We start from the raw sequence: 20022 nt of genomic DNA on the forward strand, positions 1-20022 counted from the left end.
AGCTGTTTGTGTGTAACTGCACCAATGTGGAGGGTTATGTTTTTGTGGGTGGAATAATTTGAGACCATGCATATCATTGAGAATAAGAGGCAGAAACCAATCCTACTTTCAAACTGCTCCCAGAATCCTCCTTTCCCCAAGGCAAGAAAGAAATAAGAGAAGACAGTATGCCCTTTCCTGCATCCAGAATTAGAACATTATGAGAATTTTACTGTTCCTGCTATTTTTGCCTTCACATTTTCCTCTCTTTTCAGGAAATCATAGAATATCAGGTTTGGAAGGGACCTCAGGAGGTCATCTAGTCCAACCCCCTGCTCAAAGAAGGACCAATCCCCAACTAAATCATCCCAGCCAGGGCTTTGTCAAGCCTGACCTTAAAAATATCTAAGGAAGGAGATTCCACCACCTCCCTAGGTAACGCACTCGTGTTTCACCACCCTCCTAGTGAAAAAGTTTTTTCCTAATATCCAACCTAAACCTCCCCCACTGCAACTTGAGACCATTACTCCTTGTTCTGTCATCAGCTACTACTGAGAACAGTCTAGATCCATCCTCTTTGGAACCCCCTTTCAGGTAGTTGAAAGCAGCTGTCTTCTCTTCCGCAGACTATACAATCCCAGTTCCCTCAGCCTCTCCTCATAAGTCATGTGTTCCAGTCCCCTAATCATTTTTGTTGCCCTCCGCTGGACTCCTTCCAATTTTTCCACATCCTTCTTGTAGTGTGGGGCCCAAAACTGGACACAGTACTCCAGATGAGGCCTCACCAATGTCGAATAGAAGGGAACGATCACGTCCCTCGACCTGCTGGCAATGCCCCTACTTATACAGCCCAAAATGCCGTTAGCCTTCTTGGCAACAAGGGCACACTGTTGACTCATATCCAGCTTCTCGTCCACTGTAACTCCTAGGTCCTTTTCTGCAGAACTGCTGCCGAGCCATTCGGTCCCTAGTCTGTAGCAGTGCATTGGATTCTTCCGTCCAAAGTGCAGGACTCTGCACTTGTCCTTGTTGAACCTCATCAGATTTCTTTTGGCCCAATCCTCCAATTTGTCTAGGTCCCTCTGTATCCTATCCCTACCCTCCAGCGTATCTACCTCTCCTCCCAGTTTAGTGTCATCTGTAAACTTGCTGAGGGTGCAATCCACACCATCCTCCAGATCATTTATGAAGATATTGAACAAAACCGGCCCGAGGACCAACCCTTGTTGTGGCTAAAACTATAAAGGAAGCACAGAAAGCAAAGCTTTCTATTTGAATGTGCGCTTATCAAAATTCAGAGAGTAGGAAATCCTTAGAGTACCACTGCATGTATTTTTGTTCTCGTTACTCTACCCCCACCCCCCCATGCACCCTGTATGCCCAATTCTGTTCCATCACAGGAGAGTCACAGGACTTCATGAGAAAGGCAGCAAACGAATGCTGATTGTCCTCAGACCAAGGAGACTTTAGATCATGTTTTTAGAAATAAAATCTATGTTTGTTATTTCAAAATATGCAAAATTAAAGCTTTCCCTTCCCACCAATTTTTTAACATCAAACCTGCATGCCTTAGGCTGCATATTAGTCTCACTGAACCATTATTTTAAAGCACTAGGATGTTAACTCTTCTGCAGAATTTTAACATCCACTAAGTTCTATCAAAGATCTTGCCAGGCAGTCCTCTACTGGAGAGGAATGCAGATAAATACAAAGGCAATTTATGAACCAATCTGTGGTGCATGTTTGTTACAGGAATATTAATGCATTTAAAATAATCTATAATTCCCATTAGAGCTGCGTAAGGGGGATTCAGAACTCAATTAAAGATCTCTAAAGGTAAATTCCTGATTAGTCCAAGGCAATTGAATTTTCACCTTTCCCATTACTAGCTTATCTTCAGATATTTTTAGTATAACGGTACGTGTCCCCAAATCCCTTGTAAATTCTCACAAGCAATTCAAAACCCAGAGCATTGGCTAATGAAGAGGAAAAAAGAAGAAACGAAAAAGAAAAAGACTATAGTTGTGTGACATACTTGTCTGTGGGCGTCTCTGAGATAGGTATCATAACCTGTGCCCTCTACATGGTATGATGATTTGGCTTCTTCAGGTACTAGACAGAGAAAGCTAAAAAGGAACAAAAATACATTAATAAATAAATCTAGTCCCACAATGGCAGGACACTATTTTTTCATTATCAATACATGAGTGGTAGATACAATAATGACCCATCTCTTCCAGTTGACAGAGGGGGTTACCCAATAACATTGTGTGACGAAGAAGGGCTATGAAACGTACTGAAACATGTCTATCATTTTAACTACTGCTTGTGCAAATGAATTGTGGGCATAAGAGTTTGAATATCTCGCACTGAGTGTGAAGAAGCCAGTAGAGGGCTAGTGACTTCTGAAAGCAGGGAGGCAAAAGTGAAGTGGAGAATCATAACCAATTCCAAAGATTTGCTAAAGATCAGACTACATCCAGCTCAAAGCAGAGTTAGATGGAAAGTCTACTGGCAAATAAATCAAATAAAAGAAGGGATTTCATGTGAAAAGTTATTACTAATTTTTTTTAGTTAATAAATCATTAGTTTGTCAGTTTTCTGTGATGAAAGAACAGTTAAGAATTTACATGATTTGCAATAACGTGTTCCTGTTACAAATATTGCTGACATTTATTGTGATACAAAAACTACCACCTTGGCAGTCACAGAATTATCATGAATATAGCACAAACAGGAAATGGTGGCTCTCACTACCCAGTTTCCGGACAGTTAGAGAAAATGTAGCTTAATGTGGCTTAAAGATCTTGTATCCAATGTTCAGCTTTCCCTACAATCATGGAACTATCACTGACACCAATGGGAGTTCTGTGTACGGACGGAGAGAGGAATACCGGAGTCTGAAATCTGCCATGTGGATCTTATTATGTATGAAAAAAAATTCATTCTTCCATCAAAGCACTGCAAATACCTGGAAAATTTCCATTCCGCTGATGAAAATATAAATGGGCAGTTTAGCAGATTGCTTTTTGTCTGTGCTCCAAACCATGTCCACCATAAACTGGATGCAAAGGTATATGGGGGGAAAAACTAAGTATTCAATTCCATATCCATTGGTCTCAGTCTGTTTCTTGCCTCTCACACGACTGATTATTTTTGGGTACGTAGGTAGGTCAGCACCAAAATACCAGTGCTCCCTCACTAATATGTATTAACTGACCAAATACCATCTAACTCCAATTTTCATGTTAATGACTGGAAGAATTACAATCACTAAATAGTTTAGATCAGAGAGTCTATCCTCTTGGACATGTTGCTGTCCAGTGTGCACAGCCAAATGTTATAGGGGACAGAGGTGTGACATGGTCCCCAGTAAGCAATCAGTTACCTATAACTCAGCTTCTCCCTCCCCTTCCCTCAGGGGAAGGACTATGGTCAAGCCCTGTAAGAGAGGCTGCTTGAGAGATGAAGCCAAACAGAATGAATATCAATGAGAAGGGATAGCTTTACACTCAGATTCATAGATTCCAAGGCCAGAAGGGACCACTGTGATAATCTAGTCTGGCCTCCTGTATAACACAGGCCATATAACTTCCCCAAAGTAACTTCTTTTGAACTACTGCATATCTTTTTAAAAACACATTTTGATTTAAAAATTGGCAGTCACGGAGAATCCACCACAACCCTTGGTAAATTACTGCAATGGTTAATAATCTTTATTATAATACATTTACATCTTATTTCCAGTCTGAATTTGTTTAGCTTCAACTTCCAGCCACTGGATCTTGTTATCCCTTTGTTTATTAGACTGAAGAGCCAATTATTAAATGTTTGTTTCCCATATAGGTACTTAAGATTTGATCAAGTCACATCTTAACCTTTTCTTTGTTAAGCGACATAGATAGAGCTCCTTAAACTTATCACTATAAGGCAGGTTTTCTAATCCTTTTATCATTCTTGCAGTTCTTCTCTGAACCCTCTCCAGAGACCAAAGACCTAGGATGGACCTCAGGCTGGAAAGGTTTTCTGTTCTCTTTTGGTTTATGTTGAACTATTTTATTTTCTTTCTATAAAACACCAACCGTTATGGAATAGCCTACTGAATGAAACAGTTTATTTCCGGTGCATCATTCCTCCAAGTTACACAGAACATCAGCACTATGCTAACTACATCCCTGATTTAAATTACACACACAAAACAGCTTTTTAAAATTATTTTTTCAACTCACCTATTTACAATTTTATGAACTTCAGTCTTCCCATCGTTTTTTGGATGTTCTGGGCTGATGGGAGGAGAAGCACTTAGCCACTCTTGATTCGACAATGTGTTATCCGGAGAAAGATCAGTAAATAACGGATCTTCTTCCAGGTCTCTGTAAGTTTACATTAGACAGTGACACCAGATAATTCACGGAATGTTAGGGAAGGCAGGAAGCCTTCTGAATCAAAGGCACATTCTCTATTTTTCTTCTCTGACCAGCCAGCACACATTCTAGACTATCACAATTTCAATACCACTTCACTGAATTATTATTATGCAGTATCAACATTTATAAATTGATGACTAACTTAAAAAAAGAGAGAGAGAGGCATAGTCTAGTGGTCTGAGCTGGAGCCAGGAACTTCCGGTTCTGGCTCTGATGCCAGAATACCTCTGCATATCAAATCACTTAGGCCCAGATCCTCAAAGGTATTTAGTTCTAATTTCCATTGGTTTCAATGAAAGTTAGGAGCCTAAACACCTTTGAGGATCTGGGCCTTAATCTCTTTGACCCGATTTCCCGCCCTCTCGTCCCACCTGTAAAAAGGGGATAATGCTTATATACCAAGCACAAAAGGGTGTTTGTAAGCTTCATGAAAAACTATGAAGCTTAAAGATACTGTGGCCCTGATTCAGCAAGATACTTAAGCATATGACTAACCATAAGTATGTTAGCAACCCCACTGAAGTCAATGGAATTGCTTGTGTGCTTCAAGTTAAGCCTATGCAAATTGCTAAACCAGAACCTGTGTGTATTATTATGTAAGAAAGACAAGTTTGCTAATTTACAATCATCTATCACTGTTCTAATCACATACGTGAGCTGCTCATGGAGTAAACTGTGCAACAACTAATCTACATTGACTATGGTTAAAACTTTACAATGCTGTTCACACAAATGGCAAATGATGACAACTAAATGTCATCCACATTCAATTTTATTTCAACTAGATAAAGGAAGAAAAATTGGTCTTAAAAAATAAAAAAATTGGTCTTAAAAAATAAAAAGTGAAAGGTGTACTCAGCCATCGTGAAGTCCCTCACCGATACAACAGAAACACTTACACTGCTCCTGCTATCTGTCCATTCTCCACCACATCTTTATCTTCCTGACAGGGTGGTTTATATTCTGTGTAGTTTCTTTCTTCTAAATTTCTTAGAACCAAGTTGTAAAGAATGTGCTCATTAGGTTTTTGTAAAAGGTGCTCAAACATTCTTAAAGTCATTATGCTGATCTGCAACATAAAAAAAAAAAATAAAGGATTAAAATAAATGCAAGCAGTGTTTCCTTAAACCACTGTTCTTAGCTTACTAAGAGTAGCTGTGTTTATGCATGATGGGAGATTGTTCTTTAATATTAGTCTTTCATATTACAGCCAAACTCAAACATCCTAGTCAGGAACTCAAATATCCTAATCAGGACTGGATCATCATCATACTGGGTGATCTATTAATGTAGATGAAGAGACCACACAAAAGTCAGAAAGAATATACACATTTATCCATGACAACCTTTAACTTTTCTAAAGCATCAGATAGACACAGTTCTGTAAAAGAGGAGAACTGTGCCAAATTAACAGTAACCCTACCCAAAGAACTTACAATCGAACACTTTAATTCTACAACCAGACCAACATGGGCAGGCCCCTGCGCTTGTGTAGACCCAGATATAGGATCAAGACCTAAAAACACTAGTGGATACAATACAGAATTGACACAAAGTGCCATGGGGATTTTATGGCTGGAATTATAGGCTGAAAATTTCAAACCAGGATGCCTGAAGTTAGACACCTAAATAAAAGTGGCCTGATTTTCAGCAATACTGAGCACCCGCATCTCCCACTGACTTCAGTAGGATCTGAGTGGTGTTCAGTATGTCTGATATTCAGTTCATTCATTTAGATGCCTAAATACAAATTTCAGTGCCTAATTTTTGGTGCCCTGGTTTGTAAGCATTGGCTGCTGCATTTAAGTAGGTAGGTGAAATAGACATATAAAGACACAGATTCTTAGCTCAGGCAGGTTTGGGAGGTCTTTCTGAAGCAGAGGGCAGGGGCTTGGAGTATTTAAATTGAGAGGCTGCTCTAAGCATAAGGGGTGGTGTAAAACAGAAAGCACAAAGCCAGGACTTTAACAAACACAAGCATTTGTGATGTGTGGCTCTCTTCTGAAAAGGCTGACTCATCAAGCTGTTCCAAGTGGGAGCCTCACTGCAGTCAAAAGAAAAGGAGTACTTGTGGCACCTTAGAGACTAACCAATTTATTGGCGCATAAACTTTCGTGAGCTACAGCTCACTTCATCGGATGCGTAAAAGTGGAAAATGCAGTGAGGATGTTTTTATACACACAGACCATGAAAAAATGGGTGTTTATCACTTCAAAAGGTTTTCTCCCCCCACCCCACTCTCCTGCTGGTAATAGCTTATCTAAAGTGATCACTCTCCTTACAACGTGTATGATAATCAAGGTGGGCCATTGTAGGGTGGGGGGAGAAAACCTTTTGAAGTGATAAACACCCATTTTTTCATAGTCTGTGTGTATAAAAACATCCTCACCGCATTTTCCACTTTTACGCATCCGATGAAGTGAGCTGTAGCTCACGAAAGCTTATGCTCAAATAAATTGGTTAGTCGCTAAGGTGCCACAAGTACTCCTTTTCTGTTTGCGAACACAGACTAACACGGCTGTTACTCTGAAAACTGCAGTCAAATGATTTCAAAATGGCTCTACATAGAACAGCTTAAGGATCAGGGCATAAAAGGAATGACAGCACCTTCTTAGTCAACACATTTGCACAGTGTATAGTCTCTGTCCTATCTGCTGACTTTAGTGACAAGAATATGTTTTTACTACTTTTTATCTGTCCGCATTCCAGAACCAGCACAACTAAGGGAGAGAGGGGATGATGCATCATCAATAGAACTATAAATTCAACTCCCCATGTAGGGCTAGAATCTATCCTCAGTAACACGTGTACAAGCAACCCCAAACGGACATACATAGCTGCAAATAATGTTAAAATACAGCACAGAGAATCTGATGCTCTAGTCAGAGTCAACACCAAGTTTCACCTCCCAAGGGAAGTTCTGTAGGGCTGGCAGTTAGAACCCTCCCACCCGCCATCTTTTTACCTGTAAAACTCAGCTAGAAGTGACTGACACACTATAAACATGGGACCTCAAAATGCCATTTTTGCAGTCACTTTTCACAGCAGAGCAGCATTTTAGACACATTGACATGACGATTTCTCACCTCATCAGAAATATGGTCACAGTGCTCGATTAACCTGTATCGCAATGGATGTCTGTTGATGTCTGTCAGGGTTTCTGGCTCTCTGTGTCCTCCAAGTATAAAGCCAACCATTTCTTGCAGCAACACATCTGAAGTGACTTGACGGACAATACGATGCAACAGTGCTGTTGATGTAAGGATCCCAATCTCTGAACTGAACAAGAAGTTAAATGTTAGCTACTGGATTCCAACTGAAAATATCAACTTAACTTGTTTTCTATCCAGCTGTTCCACATGCGAAGAGATTACTCACGTTTGCATCAGCTGGGGTTCCATGACACCAACAAAAAATCGTTCCCGTACAGATCTTGCCATAGCAACAGCAGTAGTCTAAAACAGAGGCCACAAAATGTTATCCTTTCAAACTCAAGAGATGTGGAACAATATTATTTGTCAAACTAGTTTTGGATTACCCATATTTATTCCAGAAAACATTTCAAACCTTTTGTGCTTCTTTAATAAGTTGATCACAGTAGTCAAACCAGGAGAGAAATGAAATCAAGGCTCTTTTCCCTGGAAAAGCAGATGCATCTTCTTTGTGGCTATATGAATCCAAACTGGAGGACACAAGAGCAAATATATATATATTTAGTTTAGATACCTTTAAAGAACACTGGGCCCAATACTACTCCCACCGAATTCAATGGCAACATTCTCCATCTGCTTTAATGGGAGCAGGAGTGCAATTAGAGAGAAAAGAGGGAATATTAACAGTTTTCCTGCTGGTCTTCCACAAATCCTGCAGTGCTATCATTACCAGTCTACTGATTTCAATGGCATGCTAAAGTATACTTGGTATGGCCAGCAGAAGAATTCTACATGGATGGACCTAGAATGTTTTAACAGGTTTTTAAGTCAGAAGGGTCACCTAATCTCACCTCCCAAGTAACAGAGGCCATAGAAATTGACCTAGTCATTCCTGAGGTAGTGGGATTATTCTTCTCTAATACGTAAGTGAACACTACCAAGCCCACTCCATAGTTTGGGGCTGAACTAGAGCATATTTTTTTCAAAAACAGTCAATCTCAATCTGAAGTCTCCAAGTGATGATGGATTCACCACATCTCTTGGTAAATTGTTCTAACAGTGGATTACCCTATTAAAAATTGCATCTTATTTTCAATTTGATTTTTAGTTACTATTTCCAGCCATTGGATCTTATATCACCTTTAGCTGCTAAAGAACTTTTTAAAATCAGACATATCATTCCTGTGTAGAAACTTACAGACCACGATCAAGTACTGGGACCAAGACAGTATGCTGGGGCATGGTATGGAGAAGTAAATTCCAAAGTAAAAAGTATTTTTAGAGTCTAACATACAAGTAGTTAGGACAACAGGCTTACTATCTTTTGCCCCATGTTGATGAGTTATATAATAATTGTATTTTCCCTCTTGACTTTTACTACCAAAATGTTAAAACAGTCCTTCATCAAACAGATACTTCCTGTTTCTCTTGGATCCATGTGCTCACTGAACGCACCAAAAAGTTTGTCTACTAATTTCCTATGTCCTTGACATTCAAAAAGGAAAATAATCCAAGGCCTGATTCTGCAGTTATACCACAGACAGATCTCTAATCTAATTCAATGGGAGAGCTGCTCTCAAATGACTGACTGTGCATGGACTGGCAGCCGAATCTGCCCATAACTCAATAATCACTGCAGCGTATGTCTCAAGTCTTAAGAGTACTACTATATTGTATCTGGATTCTGTTAATGAAACTGCTTGCATGGTGCCTTATCTGTACTAGAGGTCTTAGCTAATGGCAGAAATTTAGTTTCAGTATGTGGTACAAAGTAATCTAAAATATTTAAAACAGAAACAATATTCTTACCCCCAGTTAATTGCTTCAACCGATTCAATATCTAATGGATCCACGGACAGAGGCAGGGCTTTGTAGAGTGTGGTGAGCCTGTCCGTCAGCAATTCACATAAGCAAGTGCTCTGAGTCAAGCACTTGGCTGCTGCTGGCTCTGGCAAACTCACTAAGAGCATGAGGCCTTCACATGCCTTTACTGCTATTCGACCATCCTGTCAAATAGACATGGAAGAGTTAAATAAATCAGGAACGATATTTATTTGAAATCAAACACCAGAAACCAAAGGATCTTTGAAACAGAATCAAAAAGGGACTGAGTGGATTCTTGATGTTCCGTGTTCAGAAATTAGAACAGATATTTCTACTAAATTTGTTTTAGAATCTTTCTTTTGAAGAGGATTATTGACATGGTAAGCATAAAACATTCAAGTTTATATAACCAGTGCTAAAGAGTATACACTGGCTTGGGCCTAATCTAATGTAAAACATCACTTTACAACTATGGGGTATGTAAAGTTTTCTGCTCTTGATACCATTACAGTAAACAGGGCCTTACTTATCCAGTTCCCCTTGAAGTTAATTCTAAATGATCCCTTTGAATTCAGCAGGACTTGAATCAGACCCATAGTGGTTGTTTTGACAAGAAATCAAGTTCACAGACAGAATCAGGTCTACTGAAGCTTTTACAAAAAGTGTGTTTGGTTTATTATTTTGGTTTAATTGATGCTATATAAAGTAGCCCTTTCTTCCATTTTCCATATTCCTTTGTGATATAATTAAACCACTCAACTTGCTTTGGAAGCATACAACATCCTTAAACTAGTTGATCCTAATGAATATCAGATTGCAGTCAATTCATTTTCTAGAATTTTTTGTTTTGTTTTCACCTGGAAATTTGCAAAAGAAATGGTCTACCAAAAAAAGCTATCTGATTTCTTAAGCATTAAATGATATATATATATACACACACGCATATCTATTGTAAATGACTCCCTTCCAGCAACATCCAAAACACTTTACTCATTTTACCACACTGAGTAGAATCGAAAATGACTCACTGGGCTTTTTGTGAGATTTAGCAAAGAATTCACTAAATTATAGTCTTGGTTTAGACGAATAGCTGAGGCCTCAGGTGATGAAGTGACATTTAGTTCATCCAGACTTGTGGATAGATCATCTTCCTTCTCTACTTGCTCCGCTCCAGCAGCATTAGATATTTCTTCAGGTTGAACGGACTGCCCAATGTCTGTCACCAACGAATCCTGGCCTTTTAGCATGTCTTCTGTAATTACACTTGCTGATCCTTTGGAAGCAAATGCTTTTAACTTGTTCTGAAAAGCATTACATTAGGACAGGAGATTATACTGATCAAAATGCTGTTTGCCCTAAAGCGGAAATTTACTAAAATAAAGGTTTATGTAACACATACATCAAGTACAGCAGAACCTCAGTTACGAGCACCTCAGGAATGGAGGCTGTTCATAATTCCGAAATGTTCATAACTCTGAACAAAACATGATGATTGTTCTTTCAAAAATTTACAGCTTTGAAACTTTACTATTCAGAAGAAAATGCTGCTTTGAACCATCTTAATTTAAATGAAACAAAGCACAGAGACAGTTTCCTTACCTTGTCAAATCTTTTTTTAAACTTTCCCTTTATTGTTTTAGTACTTTACATTTAACATAGTGCTGTACTGTATTTCAGTTTTTTTCTTTTTGTCTCTGCTGCTGCCTGATTGCATACTTCCAGTTCCAAATGAACTGTGTGGTTGAATGGTCAGCTTGTAACTCTGGGGATCGTAACTCTGAGGTTCTACTGTAGCTCTTTACAAGGTCAGATGTATTAGTTGTGTAGTATATTATGGGTGCAGAAGCATCTGAATATTTAAATTTAACACATTTTGTACTTTATCAAAATTTCTCCCAAACTCTATACCAAACCATTTTAAGGCTGCTTCTGTGTTAGTTTGTCCAAGACAAATGAAAAGAGATGGTCTTGTTCTTTATATCAAACAACTGAAATGAATACTATTTGATTAGTCCAATCTCCAATATGAATTTCGCATTTACTTTATGCAGGCAACTTTTGACATTAGCACATGGTTTTCAGGTCAAGACCTCAATCCATTTTATCTCTGTGACTATGGAAACACCATTTCCGATTCCAATCAGAAAATGAAACTGATTCTTCACTTGTAGAGATTTTGCCTTCAAAGTGAAAAAAAAGCCTCTCTAAGACTTGTGAGCTACTCTCAAGTGATATTTTTTTTCTGTTTGTATTTTTTAAAGATATCTAGTAGATTTCATAGAGGGGAAGGAGTGGGTACCAAGTTATCACTGGACACCTAGTACTCATACAACACTTTCTTGAGAGTTGTAGGACATTTGCTTTGTTACCTTGAAAGAATGTGACCCAGCCTTCTTTCTATAAATCTGTTTTGTACAAATAAAAGATATATTTACATTAGTGTTCTACAAGACCGAGTGAGAGATTGGTTGTGGGGTAAGGATTCTCTGTTTTTCTGGCACAGACCTAGATGAGTAAATACTGTATTAGACTCATACACTGGACTTCATCTCAAGACCAATTTTTCAAGTGATCACAGTAATAAGATTATAGATCCTATGACATTTATGATAAGGCCACAGTTATTTCAAATATTGCACAAGCATTAAATATTTAAAAGAGTCACCAGTTGGGTTACCAGCTTTTAGTACACACAAACCAGGAGGAAATAAATACACGACAGTCAGACAGCAAACTACAAAAATTCTCTGAACACTTGCCTAGATGATGTGCATTCTTTGTGGAGACACTGTTCTGCATTGCTACTGTGCACGAATATACTGAAGTCCATGGGGAGGTAACCCAGGGATCACATTTATAGTCTATTTCATGGTCCAACAGAAGTATGATTTGGGGGTATGTTGGAAAGATTATGATTTCAGAGAACATAAAATTGTCTTTTCTACAAGTAGGTCTTTTTTTTACACTGCGAAAGGCCTAAGGATGCAAACCAATCAGTATGTTAATGTACATTATCCTTAAAACTGAAATTACTGAACTTCCTAGGATCTATTTCTTGTTGTCTATAAATGGGAAGTGCCTGTATCAAGAACAATAACCCCTGTATGAGAAGGCTTGAATTCCATAAGTGAACCCTTAGAGTGATGTGCTATGTTCAAACTCAGTTATTTCTGATAGGTGCAGGTAATGTCAGCCTCTGTACATCAGAACACATGCATTTAGAGTTTTTGTGTATATTTAAGTTTGCATGTGTCTAGTCATGCAGTTCTGCAGTCTAGCTGCTCACCTGCCTCCTGCAAGAGTGGAGGACAAGATCCTGAATCACCTAATAAAAAAGGTTACATAAAATACATATTCAATGCTTTCTACAAAGCTCTCCTCTGAGTGACCTGATCAGAAAACCCAGTAGAGAGTAGGCAATATAAAAATACATTTGTACATTTTCATGACATAGATAAACACTGGGGGGTCAAATTCTGCTGAGAGTGGTGCAACTTCACTTTATCATTAAGTGACTTCACAGCTTGTTAGCTTGCAGTAACCAAAGGGGTAGGGAATACTGAAAATATAATGTAATGTTATAAACTGATGGTAGAGCCTTACTTTGAATATTGTATTCAATTTTGGTCACTCCACCACCACCCAAACAGATACAGCAGAAATAGAAAAGTTCCAGAGAAGGGAAGTGGAAATGATCAACAGTATGGAAAACCTTCCATATCAGAAGAGATTACAAAGATAAGGACTATTTAGAAAGGAAATGAGTAAGAGGTTTATAAAATAATGAATGAGACAGAAAAGGTAAATTAGCCATTTCTGTGTATCCTCTCAATACAGAAACAAGGGGACACTCAATAAATTAAGTGGTAACTAATTTAAAGCTGATGAAAAGAAACTCTTTTACACCACACACATATAGCATGAGGAACTCACTGCCACAAGATCTAAGTAGGATTCAAAAATGGCTTACAGAAGGTTACTTCAACTGCCATTCACCTAGCAAATTTATTTTCCCAAGAGATGTAGCTATGCAATTAGTCCCTGATCCTAATGCTTGTTAAGCAATATAGTTGAAAACTTCTGTAATAGAATGACTAATTCACTAGAGAACAACTGAAAAAAAGCTGATAGTTTAAACAGAGAATCAAATAGGTGCCTGCTGGGTTTTTTTTTAACTGTAGAAGTAGACGAGATACAGCACAGCTCCACAAACAAACTTCCAGCAAGATGCTATATTTAGATATACCTGCAGGTACAGTTTTGGAGTGATGCACCAGAGTTTCAGCTATAAATTATGTCTGTGTTAATGGAATTTGCAAGATAAGTATCAGATGGCATACTGGGAATTTACCCTCTTAGGTCTTCCAAGGTCTGAGACAGATATCAAGTTACAAATTAGAGCCTCTGAAAGGCTAGGGGCATGGACTGGCAGAATCAACAAACTCTGCATTCCAATTAAATGAATCTAAAATGTCCTGTGTGAAAATAACTCTCCTCTAGAAGTTGTGAAGAGGACTGCCATAGGCTACTATGATTAGAAACATTGGAGCTTCCAATAATCTCTTAAGGCTTGGCCTGAGCTCTAAGACAAAACTCAGTGATCCTAGAACTCTCTTTTAAATTCAGTAGTATCCTGAAGTTTCCAAATCTTCCTGCTGTTAAACTTTCTAATTCTGATGTCAGTCAACACTGTGGCTATTCAGGCTAGCATTCCAGACCACATGCATCACTACCAACTAAGGGCCCAATCCCCCAAGGCCCTCAGCATTTTGCAAGGTGCATTCAAAGCTTCATGGGATAGTCACTTATTCTCCCATGACCTGAGGCAAAGAACAAAGCAAGAAGTCCAATTTTACTCCTGAATGCAGGGCTCCCATGTTACATTCACGACATTGTTACTTCCCCACTGACTAAGGCCTGGTAGACACTAGGGGAGGAAATCGATCTAAGTTACGCAACTTCAGCTACGTGAACTTCAGCAGTCGACGTACTTAGATCTACTCACCATAGTGTCTTCACTGCAGTGAGTCGACAGCTGACACTCCCCCATCGACTCTGCTTGAGCCTCTCGCTCCGGTGGAGTACTGGAGTCGACGGGAGAGCACTCGGTGGTCGATTTATCGTGTCTACACTAGACACGATAAATCGACCCCTGCTCGGCAATCCTGCGGGTAATGTAGACAAGTCCTAAGATGCTCGTTTTCTAATTTGGAGAGTGCCCTCTAATGGTTGCATTAGGCATGGTTTCAAGCAGAAAAATATGTGAGCTCTGAATGAAGATGCGGAACAAAAGAATGAGACTGTTTCTCTAATAGAAAATAAAAATAAAAGAAAATCCCTTGAATACTTTAAAGAAAATGACACTCAATTAATTGAAAGCAGCCAGTGCAGCACCAATCTGCTTCTCAGGAATTTTTTGGCTGTAATATACCAGTTTTGAAATATACTTGTAAACATACCTCAAGAAAGAAGTTGACCAGGTATGGATCCTGTTTCAGCTTTGCACATACTATGCAGAGAAACTGAATTTCTTCATTTTCTGTTGGTGCTGTTAGAACTTCACCGCAAAGTCTGATTAATTTCTGTGAGTGGGGGGGAAAAAAGTAGACAATTAAAAGTGGAAGAAACCCAGTAGCCTATTGGTAGGCACTCTAGGCTGAATTCTCTTCTCAAAGAGATTCTCTGATGACATTAAGGTACATTGACTTCAACAGATTTACACCGGTATACATGAGATATTATTATTTACTGCTTGCACTGCAGTAACACTCAGAGGTCCCAATCAGTAATTTGTTATTGCACTGGGGGATTAAAAACAAAAAAACCCAGACAGAAACCCCACACAAGAGAGAAACCATTACATTTGACATCCAAAAAGCCTGTCATACACAAATAAATGTTTGTTTGAAACTTGAACCGTACCTGCACTGGTTTATATACATTTATATGTGGGAGAAGAGGTTGTCGAATTCTTCCTAGAAGTTTGGTATAGAAAGACAAAACTTGCTGTTTCATTCCGGGAGGACACTAGACCACAACAGAAATAGAACAACGATGAAATAAACAACATACAAGCTGATCATCCAAAACAGCTGAGATTAAATTGAAATATTAACATCCTTTTGAACAGCTTTATCATAAATAAACAGATCAATTTAAATAGTTGATCCAAAACAACTGAAAATATTAGGTCTTGCTAACTATACATGCTTTATTTTATTAAAAAACCACACCCTTTACATTAATTGAATGCATGCTTTTAATTTATATTTATTTTCACAAAACTTGATATTTTTAACATCTAAGAGCCTATGCCTAGCCAACTGAGTTGTATAACAGAACACAGAGAGTGGGTTGTGGGAAAGTTTATGCCACTACAGAAGCCCAACATCATATATCAACAACTTAGGTACAGCTCTACTGCAAGTAAAATCATCACACTTAACACACCACTTAGGGTTTGTCTACATGAGAGGATTTTTTTAAAATTTGAGTTAACTGACTGCTAGTTAGCTTGAATTACCTAGCACTCTTGTACATGCTAATCTGGACACTCCACAAATGTTTGTTCCAGGACAAAAATGCCTGTAATCTACATAACAGCTGAGAGGTGTGATTTGCAGCTTGGGTTTAGACATACATGCACTAGCTCTGTTCAAGCTAGCGCCTAAAAACAGCAGTGTGGCCATGGAGCTTAGATTAGCCACCTCAGTATGTACACAGGAGGTCAGGCAGGATTGTATTCAGATGGCTACTATGAGCTGCTGTGGCCACACTGCTATTTGTGGGTGCTAGCTCTGTTTGAGTATGTGTATGTCTACCCAAGATGGGAATTACTCCTCCCAGCTGCTGTGTAGACATACCATAGTCAGAACAAAGTGAGAATATTCCCTAACTGGAGTTAACTGCAACACCCTGCACACATTGAACCATGTATTTATTTCAGGTGTACTGAATCACAGAACTGTAGGGGCTGAAAGGGACCTCAAAAGGTCAACTAGTCCACACATGGTAAAGTATGAATAGTAATTCACAAATGGTAAAGTATAAATGACATGCCGTCCAAGAATCACTTGTGCAGACATATTTTTGTAAATGTAATGACTTCTCTTGACTCTTAAAAGCACTTTGCCAGTTTTGCATTTCACACAGCTCAACTGCATCATGTTTTCCTCACAGAGTTTGTAGTTGTATCAAACCAACTATATTTCTAATAAATACATTGCTAATTAAATACCCCAGCCATGTTATGTATTATGGCACCTCATTAACCAGGCTGCAAGACAGATGCCACGTTGATAGGAATATTGGGAGAAAGGTGGTCCCACAAGGAAGAGATTGCTGTCCCCCAGGCTCAGAGAAACTGAAAACTATCTTTACACATAAGAACCAACCAGATAAGACAAGAAACATCAAGTGAATGTGTGAAAGGTGCAAGACTGACAACCCTGGAGAATGAAGTGCTCTGTTTATCCTCAGAACAGGCAGCAGGAGTGAAAGCTCTTACACTGCCCAACTGATGGACTTCCACCGTGACATGAAGTTACTACCATGAGGGATGAAAGAGTAACTGAGTCTCCATGATCCAGTCAATCCTTGGCCTTTCAGTACATAAGGCTGCCAAGAATGGCACCAACAGTGGCGGTGGCAGTTTTGAGGACATTTCCTGTTCCTGGGAAATGGACTGAGGTCCCAAAACAAACTTCACACAGGCCACAGAATAGCCATGAAAACTTAACACCAAGTGGTCACTACTCACCTGGGCTAGATTTCTACCAGTGACATAGATGAGAAAGGCTCTAAGGTGACTAGAGTATGTAAAAGATGAAACTGTACAAACATTAATTAAAGTACTAATTATGTGCTATCACCATCTAACTGATAGTCCTGAGCCATCCAGTTCTCTACAGTTAAAACAAAATATTAGTCCCATGTAATTCAGAACTTTACGAAGTTGAAAAGGCTTTTTAATATATAGGGCCAAGCTGCCAATTGCAGTATAGCATGACTCAGAATGGGGCATAGAGCACAGGTGGCTTTACTCACCTTTCGGTCCCCCACACCCTCCCAGTTGTGGGGGCTGTAAGCCATCAAACTAGACTGGCACAAATTAGAGTAGACTCAGGGCTGGTTTATCTCATGCTACATCCCCAAAGGGGCTGTTCCACCAGCCAGGACTGCGAGAGCTCCTTGTGCTCTGGTCGCACGCCCTGTGCTGGGGAGGGGACCACAGAGGTGGGAATACAGTTTGGGAAAACCTGAGGTGGTGCCTTAAGGCAGCTTCAAATCCCCTTTGCACCACCGGAGCAGAGCAAAGAGGACTTGAGATGCCATATGGAATCTCACCCATACCTCTCTCTGCTTTATTAAATTATCTAAAGAGCACAGTGCCCAAGAGACTGTTTTATGGAGGGTAATTTGAATGTCTTTTGCAGCTCAGAGCACTAAATCAGGGACAGCATGCTTCTGTAATCTACACAACTGTTTTCAGAAAAACAAACAACAAAACTTAATAAAGCATTTGTCACCCAAGCAAAATGCTGTACAAAGGAGAGTGAGTATTATTATCCCCATATACAGGTGGGAAAACTCAGGCAGAGAGCCAAAGTCACTTCTTGCTCAAGGTCACATAGTCAAGGTTTCCCATCTCCCAGGTCCTGTGCTCTAACCAATGGACCATACTACTTCACTTTGGCTGACTTGAATGACCACTCATTTGCTCATATTACTTTGGAACTCCAGCAACATTCTTGGGTAATGTGAAACAAACGATCATCAGCAAGATTTCATAGAGTTTACGGGTCTTATCCTGCCAGGTGTCGACCATCCTCAACTGGCATAATTCTAATGGGATTGAAGGTCCTAAGTACCTCAAAGGATGAGGCTCTTGCCCACCGCCTGAGATGTACTTACATCAGCTTTCCCTAGTGTGTACAATGTCTCCAAGATCTTGTGATGTAGCAAATATTCCATACAAGGCCCTGTCTCTCCCGATTCCCTCTCATTTTCTTCTTGAACTAGAATATCCAACATCTGTTCCAGGTGAGAAGGAATGTTGGTATCAGTCACAGGAGCTTTGTCATCTAAATAAAAAATATTCAGTTAAAATGATAAAAATAAAAACCAAATTTTCCTTTTCCTTTGAGTTCAATTATAAACCTTTGGTTTAAAACATGGCCGTTTTTCAAAATAACTATTAAAAGAGCCCTCTGAAAAAATTGTTACAACATAGTCAGTGAGTGGTAAAGAGAGTATTAACTAGATAATTCACATCTACATAAATATGCTGGCCCATATTTTCAGAAGGGAAACAGAGATTTTGAATGCCTAACCTGAGACACCTTAAAGGGGCCAGAGGGTTGAGCACATGCCTCTGAAAATCAGGTCTCTTTAACGTATCTCAAAATAGATACAAAGCATTACTGGTCACTTTTGAAAATGTGGACTACTAGATACTAGAGAAGTTTAACCTTAATGTGAAAAAAAAAAAGTGTGGAATACTAAATTTCTGAGACTGTACTAGTCAGATGGTCCCAAAACAATCCAAGACTGGAATCTATGGACAGCATCCAGAATCTACTTCATTTCCACTTGAACAATTCATTCAAGAGTGAGAGACAGAGAGAAGCCTATTTTTTTTAATCTCACAAATAATGAATATCCAAACTTCAGGCTCAGTTCAATTTTTTAAAAAAATTCTTAAGTATGACTATTACATCGTCTTTGTTAAGACTGTGTATTGTTTTATTCAAATTTCAGAGTACAGTTCAGCTCGTAGATCTCTATAAAGGAAAAGAGCCAGATTTTGATCTCAGTTACACTGAAGGCCATGGAGTTACTTTGAATTTGCACCAGTGTAACTGAGAACAGGAATTAACCTAAGGTGTTGTATGGCACTGGTGTGTTTCTAGGAATTTAGAAACAAATTTTTATTTTGCCATATTTTAATTGGACAACTAACGCAGTGTGGAATTAGTCATTTCTTCTTATGCAATAACTTTAAAATACTGTAACGGTCATTTGAATGCCAAAGGAAACAAGTTCACAGAAGAGAATTGCCACATCAGGGCAATTTCAGTTCTCTGTCAACCGTTAGTTTAGACTGACTTGTTGAAGTAAGGCTTCTAAGACCTAATCCTGCTCCCCCTGAAGTAAAGGTAAAATTTCCATTGATTTCAAAGGTAGCATATCCAAACACATAGTTTTCAAGATCTTTTTGCAGATTTTCATTTGGGGGAAGGTGGTGGTGAGGGAGAGGTAGCAGCAAGAATGGAAGCTTGGGTTTTTGCAAATAAATATTTAGTACAGAAGCCAAAGCTGAATTTATTTTTATTTTGCACCACACATGCTTATATGTCAGTTTGAGTACATATTGATTTAAACAAGAAATCAGAAGTCCTGAGGTTGTGAACACTATAGCCACTCTAATAGGCATGCAGAGATAAGAGTACATAGGGCATGGTGATATTTGTCTTTAAAGACAACAGACTAGAACAAGTGATTAGGAGGACAATTATTTATGTATTTGTTGGAATGGTGGAAATGTGATTTACATTAAGCAAATACAGCCATAATTCAACTGAACAGCCAGCTTTTAAATTAAATGAAGAAGAGCAGAAGGCAGACACTAGAGTTTTAAT

General features: G+C 38.9%; 1 protein-coding gene across 2 annotated transcripts in view; it reads right to left on the reverse strand.

Moving 5' to 3' along the window:
- Positions 1-20022, reverse strand: part of FHIP2A (FHF complex subunit HOOK interacting protein 2A) — a 49209-nt gene that overhangs the window by 15348 nt on the left and 13839 nt on the right. For both annotated transcript variants that reach the window (XM_073354277.2, XM_073354278.2), the window contains exons 3-13: positions 18296-18465; positions 15305-15409; positions 14842-14964; positions 10411-10683; positions 9368-9564; positions 7974-8088; positions 7785-7861; positions 7493-7685; positions 5306-5475; positions 4209-4352; positions 2015-2105 (exon numbers count right to left, since the gene is read on the reverse strand). In XM_073354277.2, the coding sequence (XP_073210378.1) occupies positions 2015-2105; positions 4209-4352; positions 5306-5475; positions 7493-7685; positions 7785-7861; positions 7974-8088; positions 9368-9564; positions 10411-10683; positions 14842-14964; positions 15305-15409; positions 18296-18465 (1658 nt within the window). The remainder of the gene's footprint in view (positions 1-2014; positions 2106-4208; positions 4353-5305; positions 5476-7492; positions 7686-7784; positions 7862-7973; positions 8089-9367; positions 9565-10410; positions 10684-14841; positions 14965-15304; positions 15410-18295; positions 18466-20022) is intronic.

Source organism: Lepidochelys kempii, chromosome 7 (genome assembly GCF_965140285.1).
Source record: "Lepidochelys kempii isolate rLepKem1 chromosome 7, rLepKem1.hap1, whole genome shotgun sequence".
Taxonomy (NCBI): Eukaryota; Metazoa; Chordata; order Testudines; family Cheloniidae; genus Lepidochelys; species Lepidochelys kempii.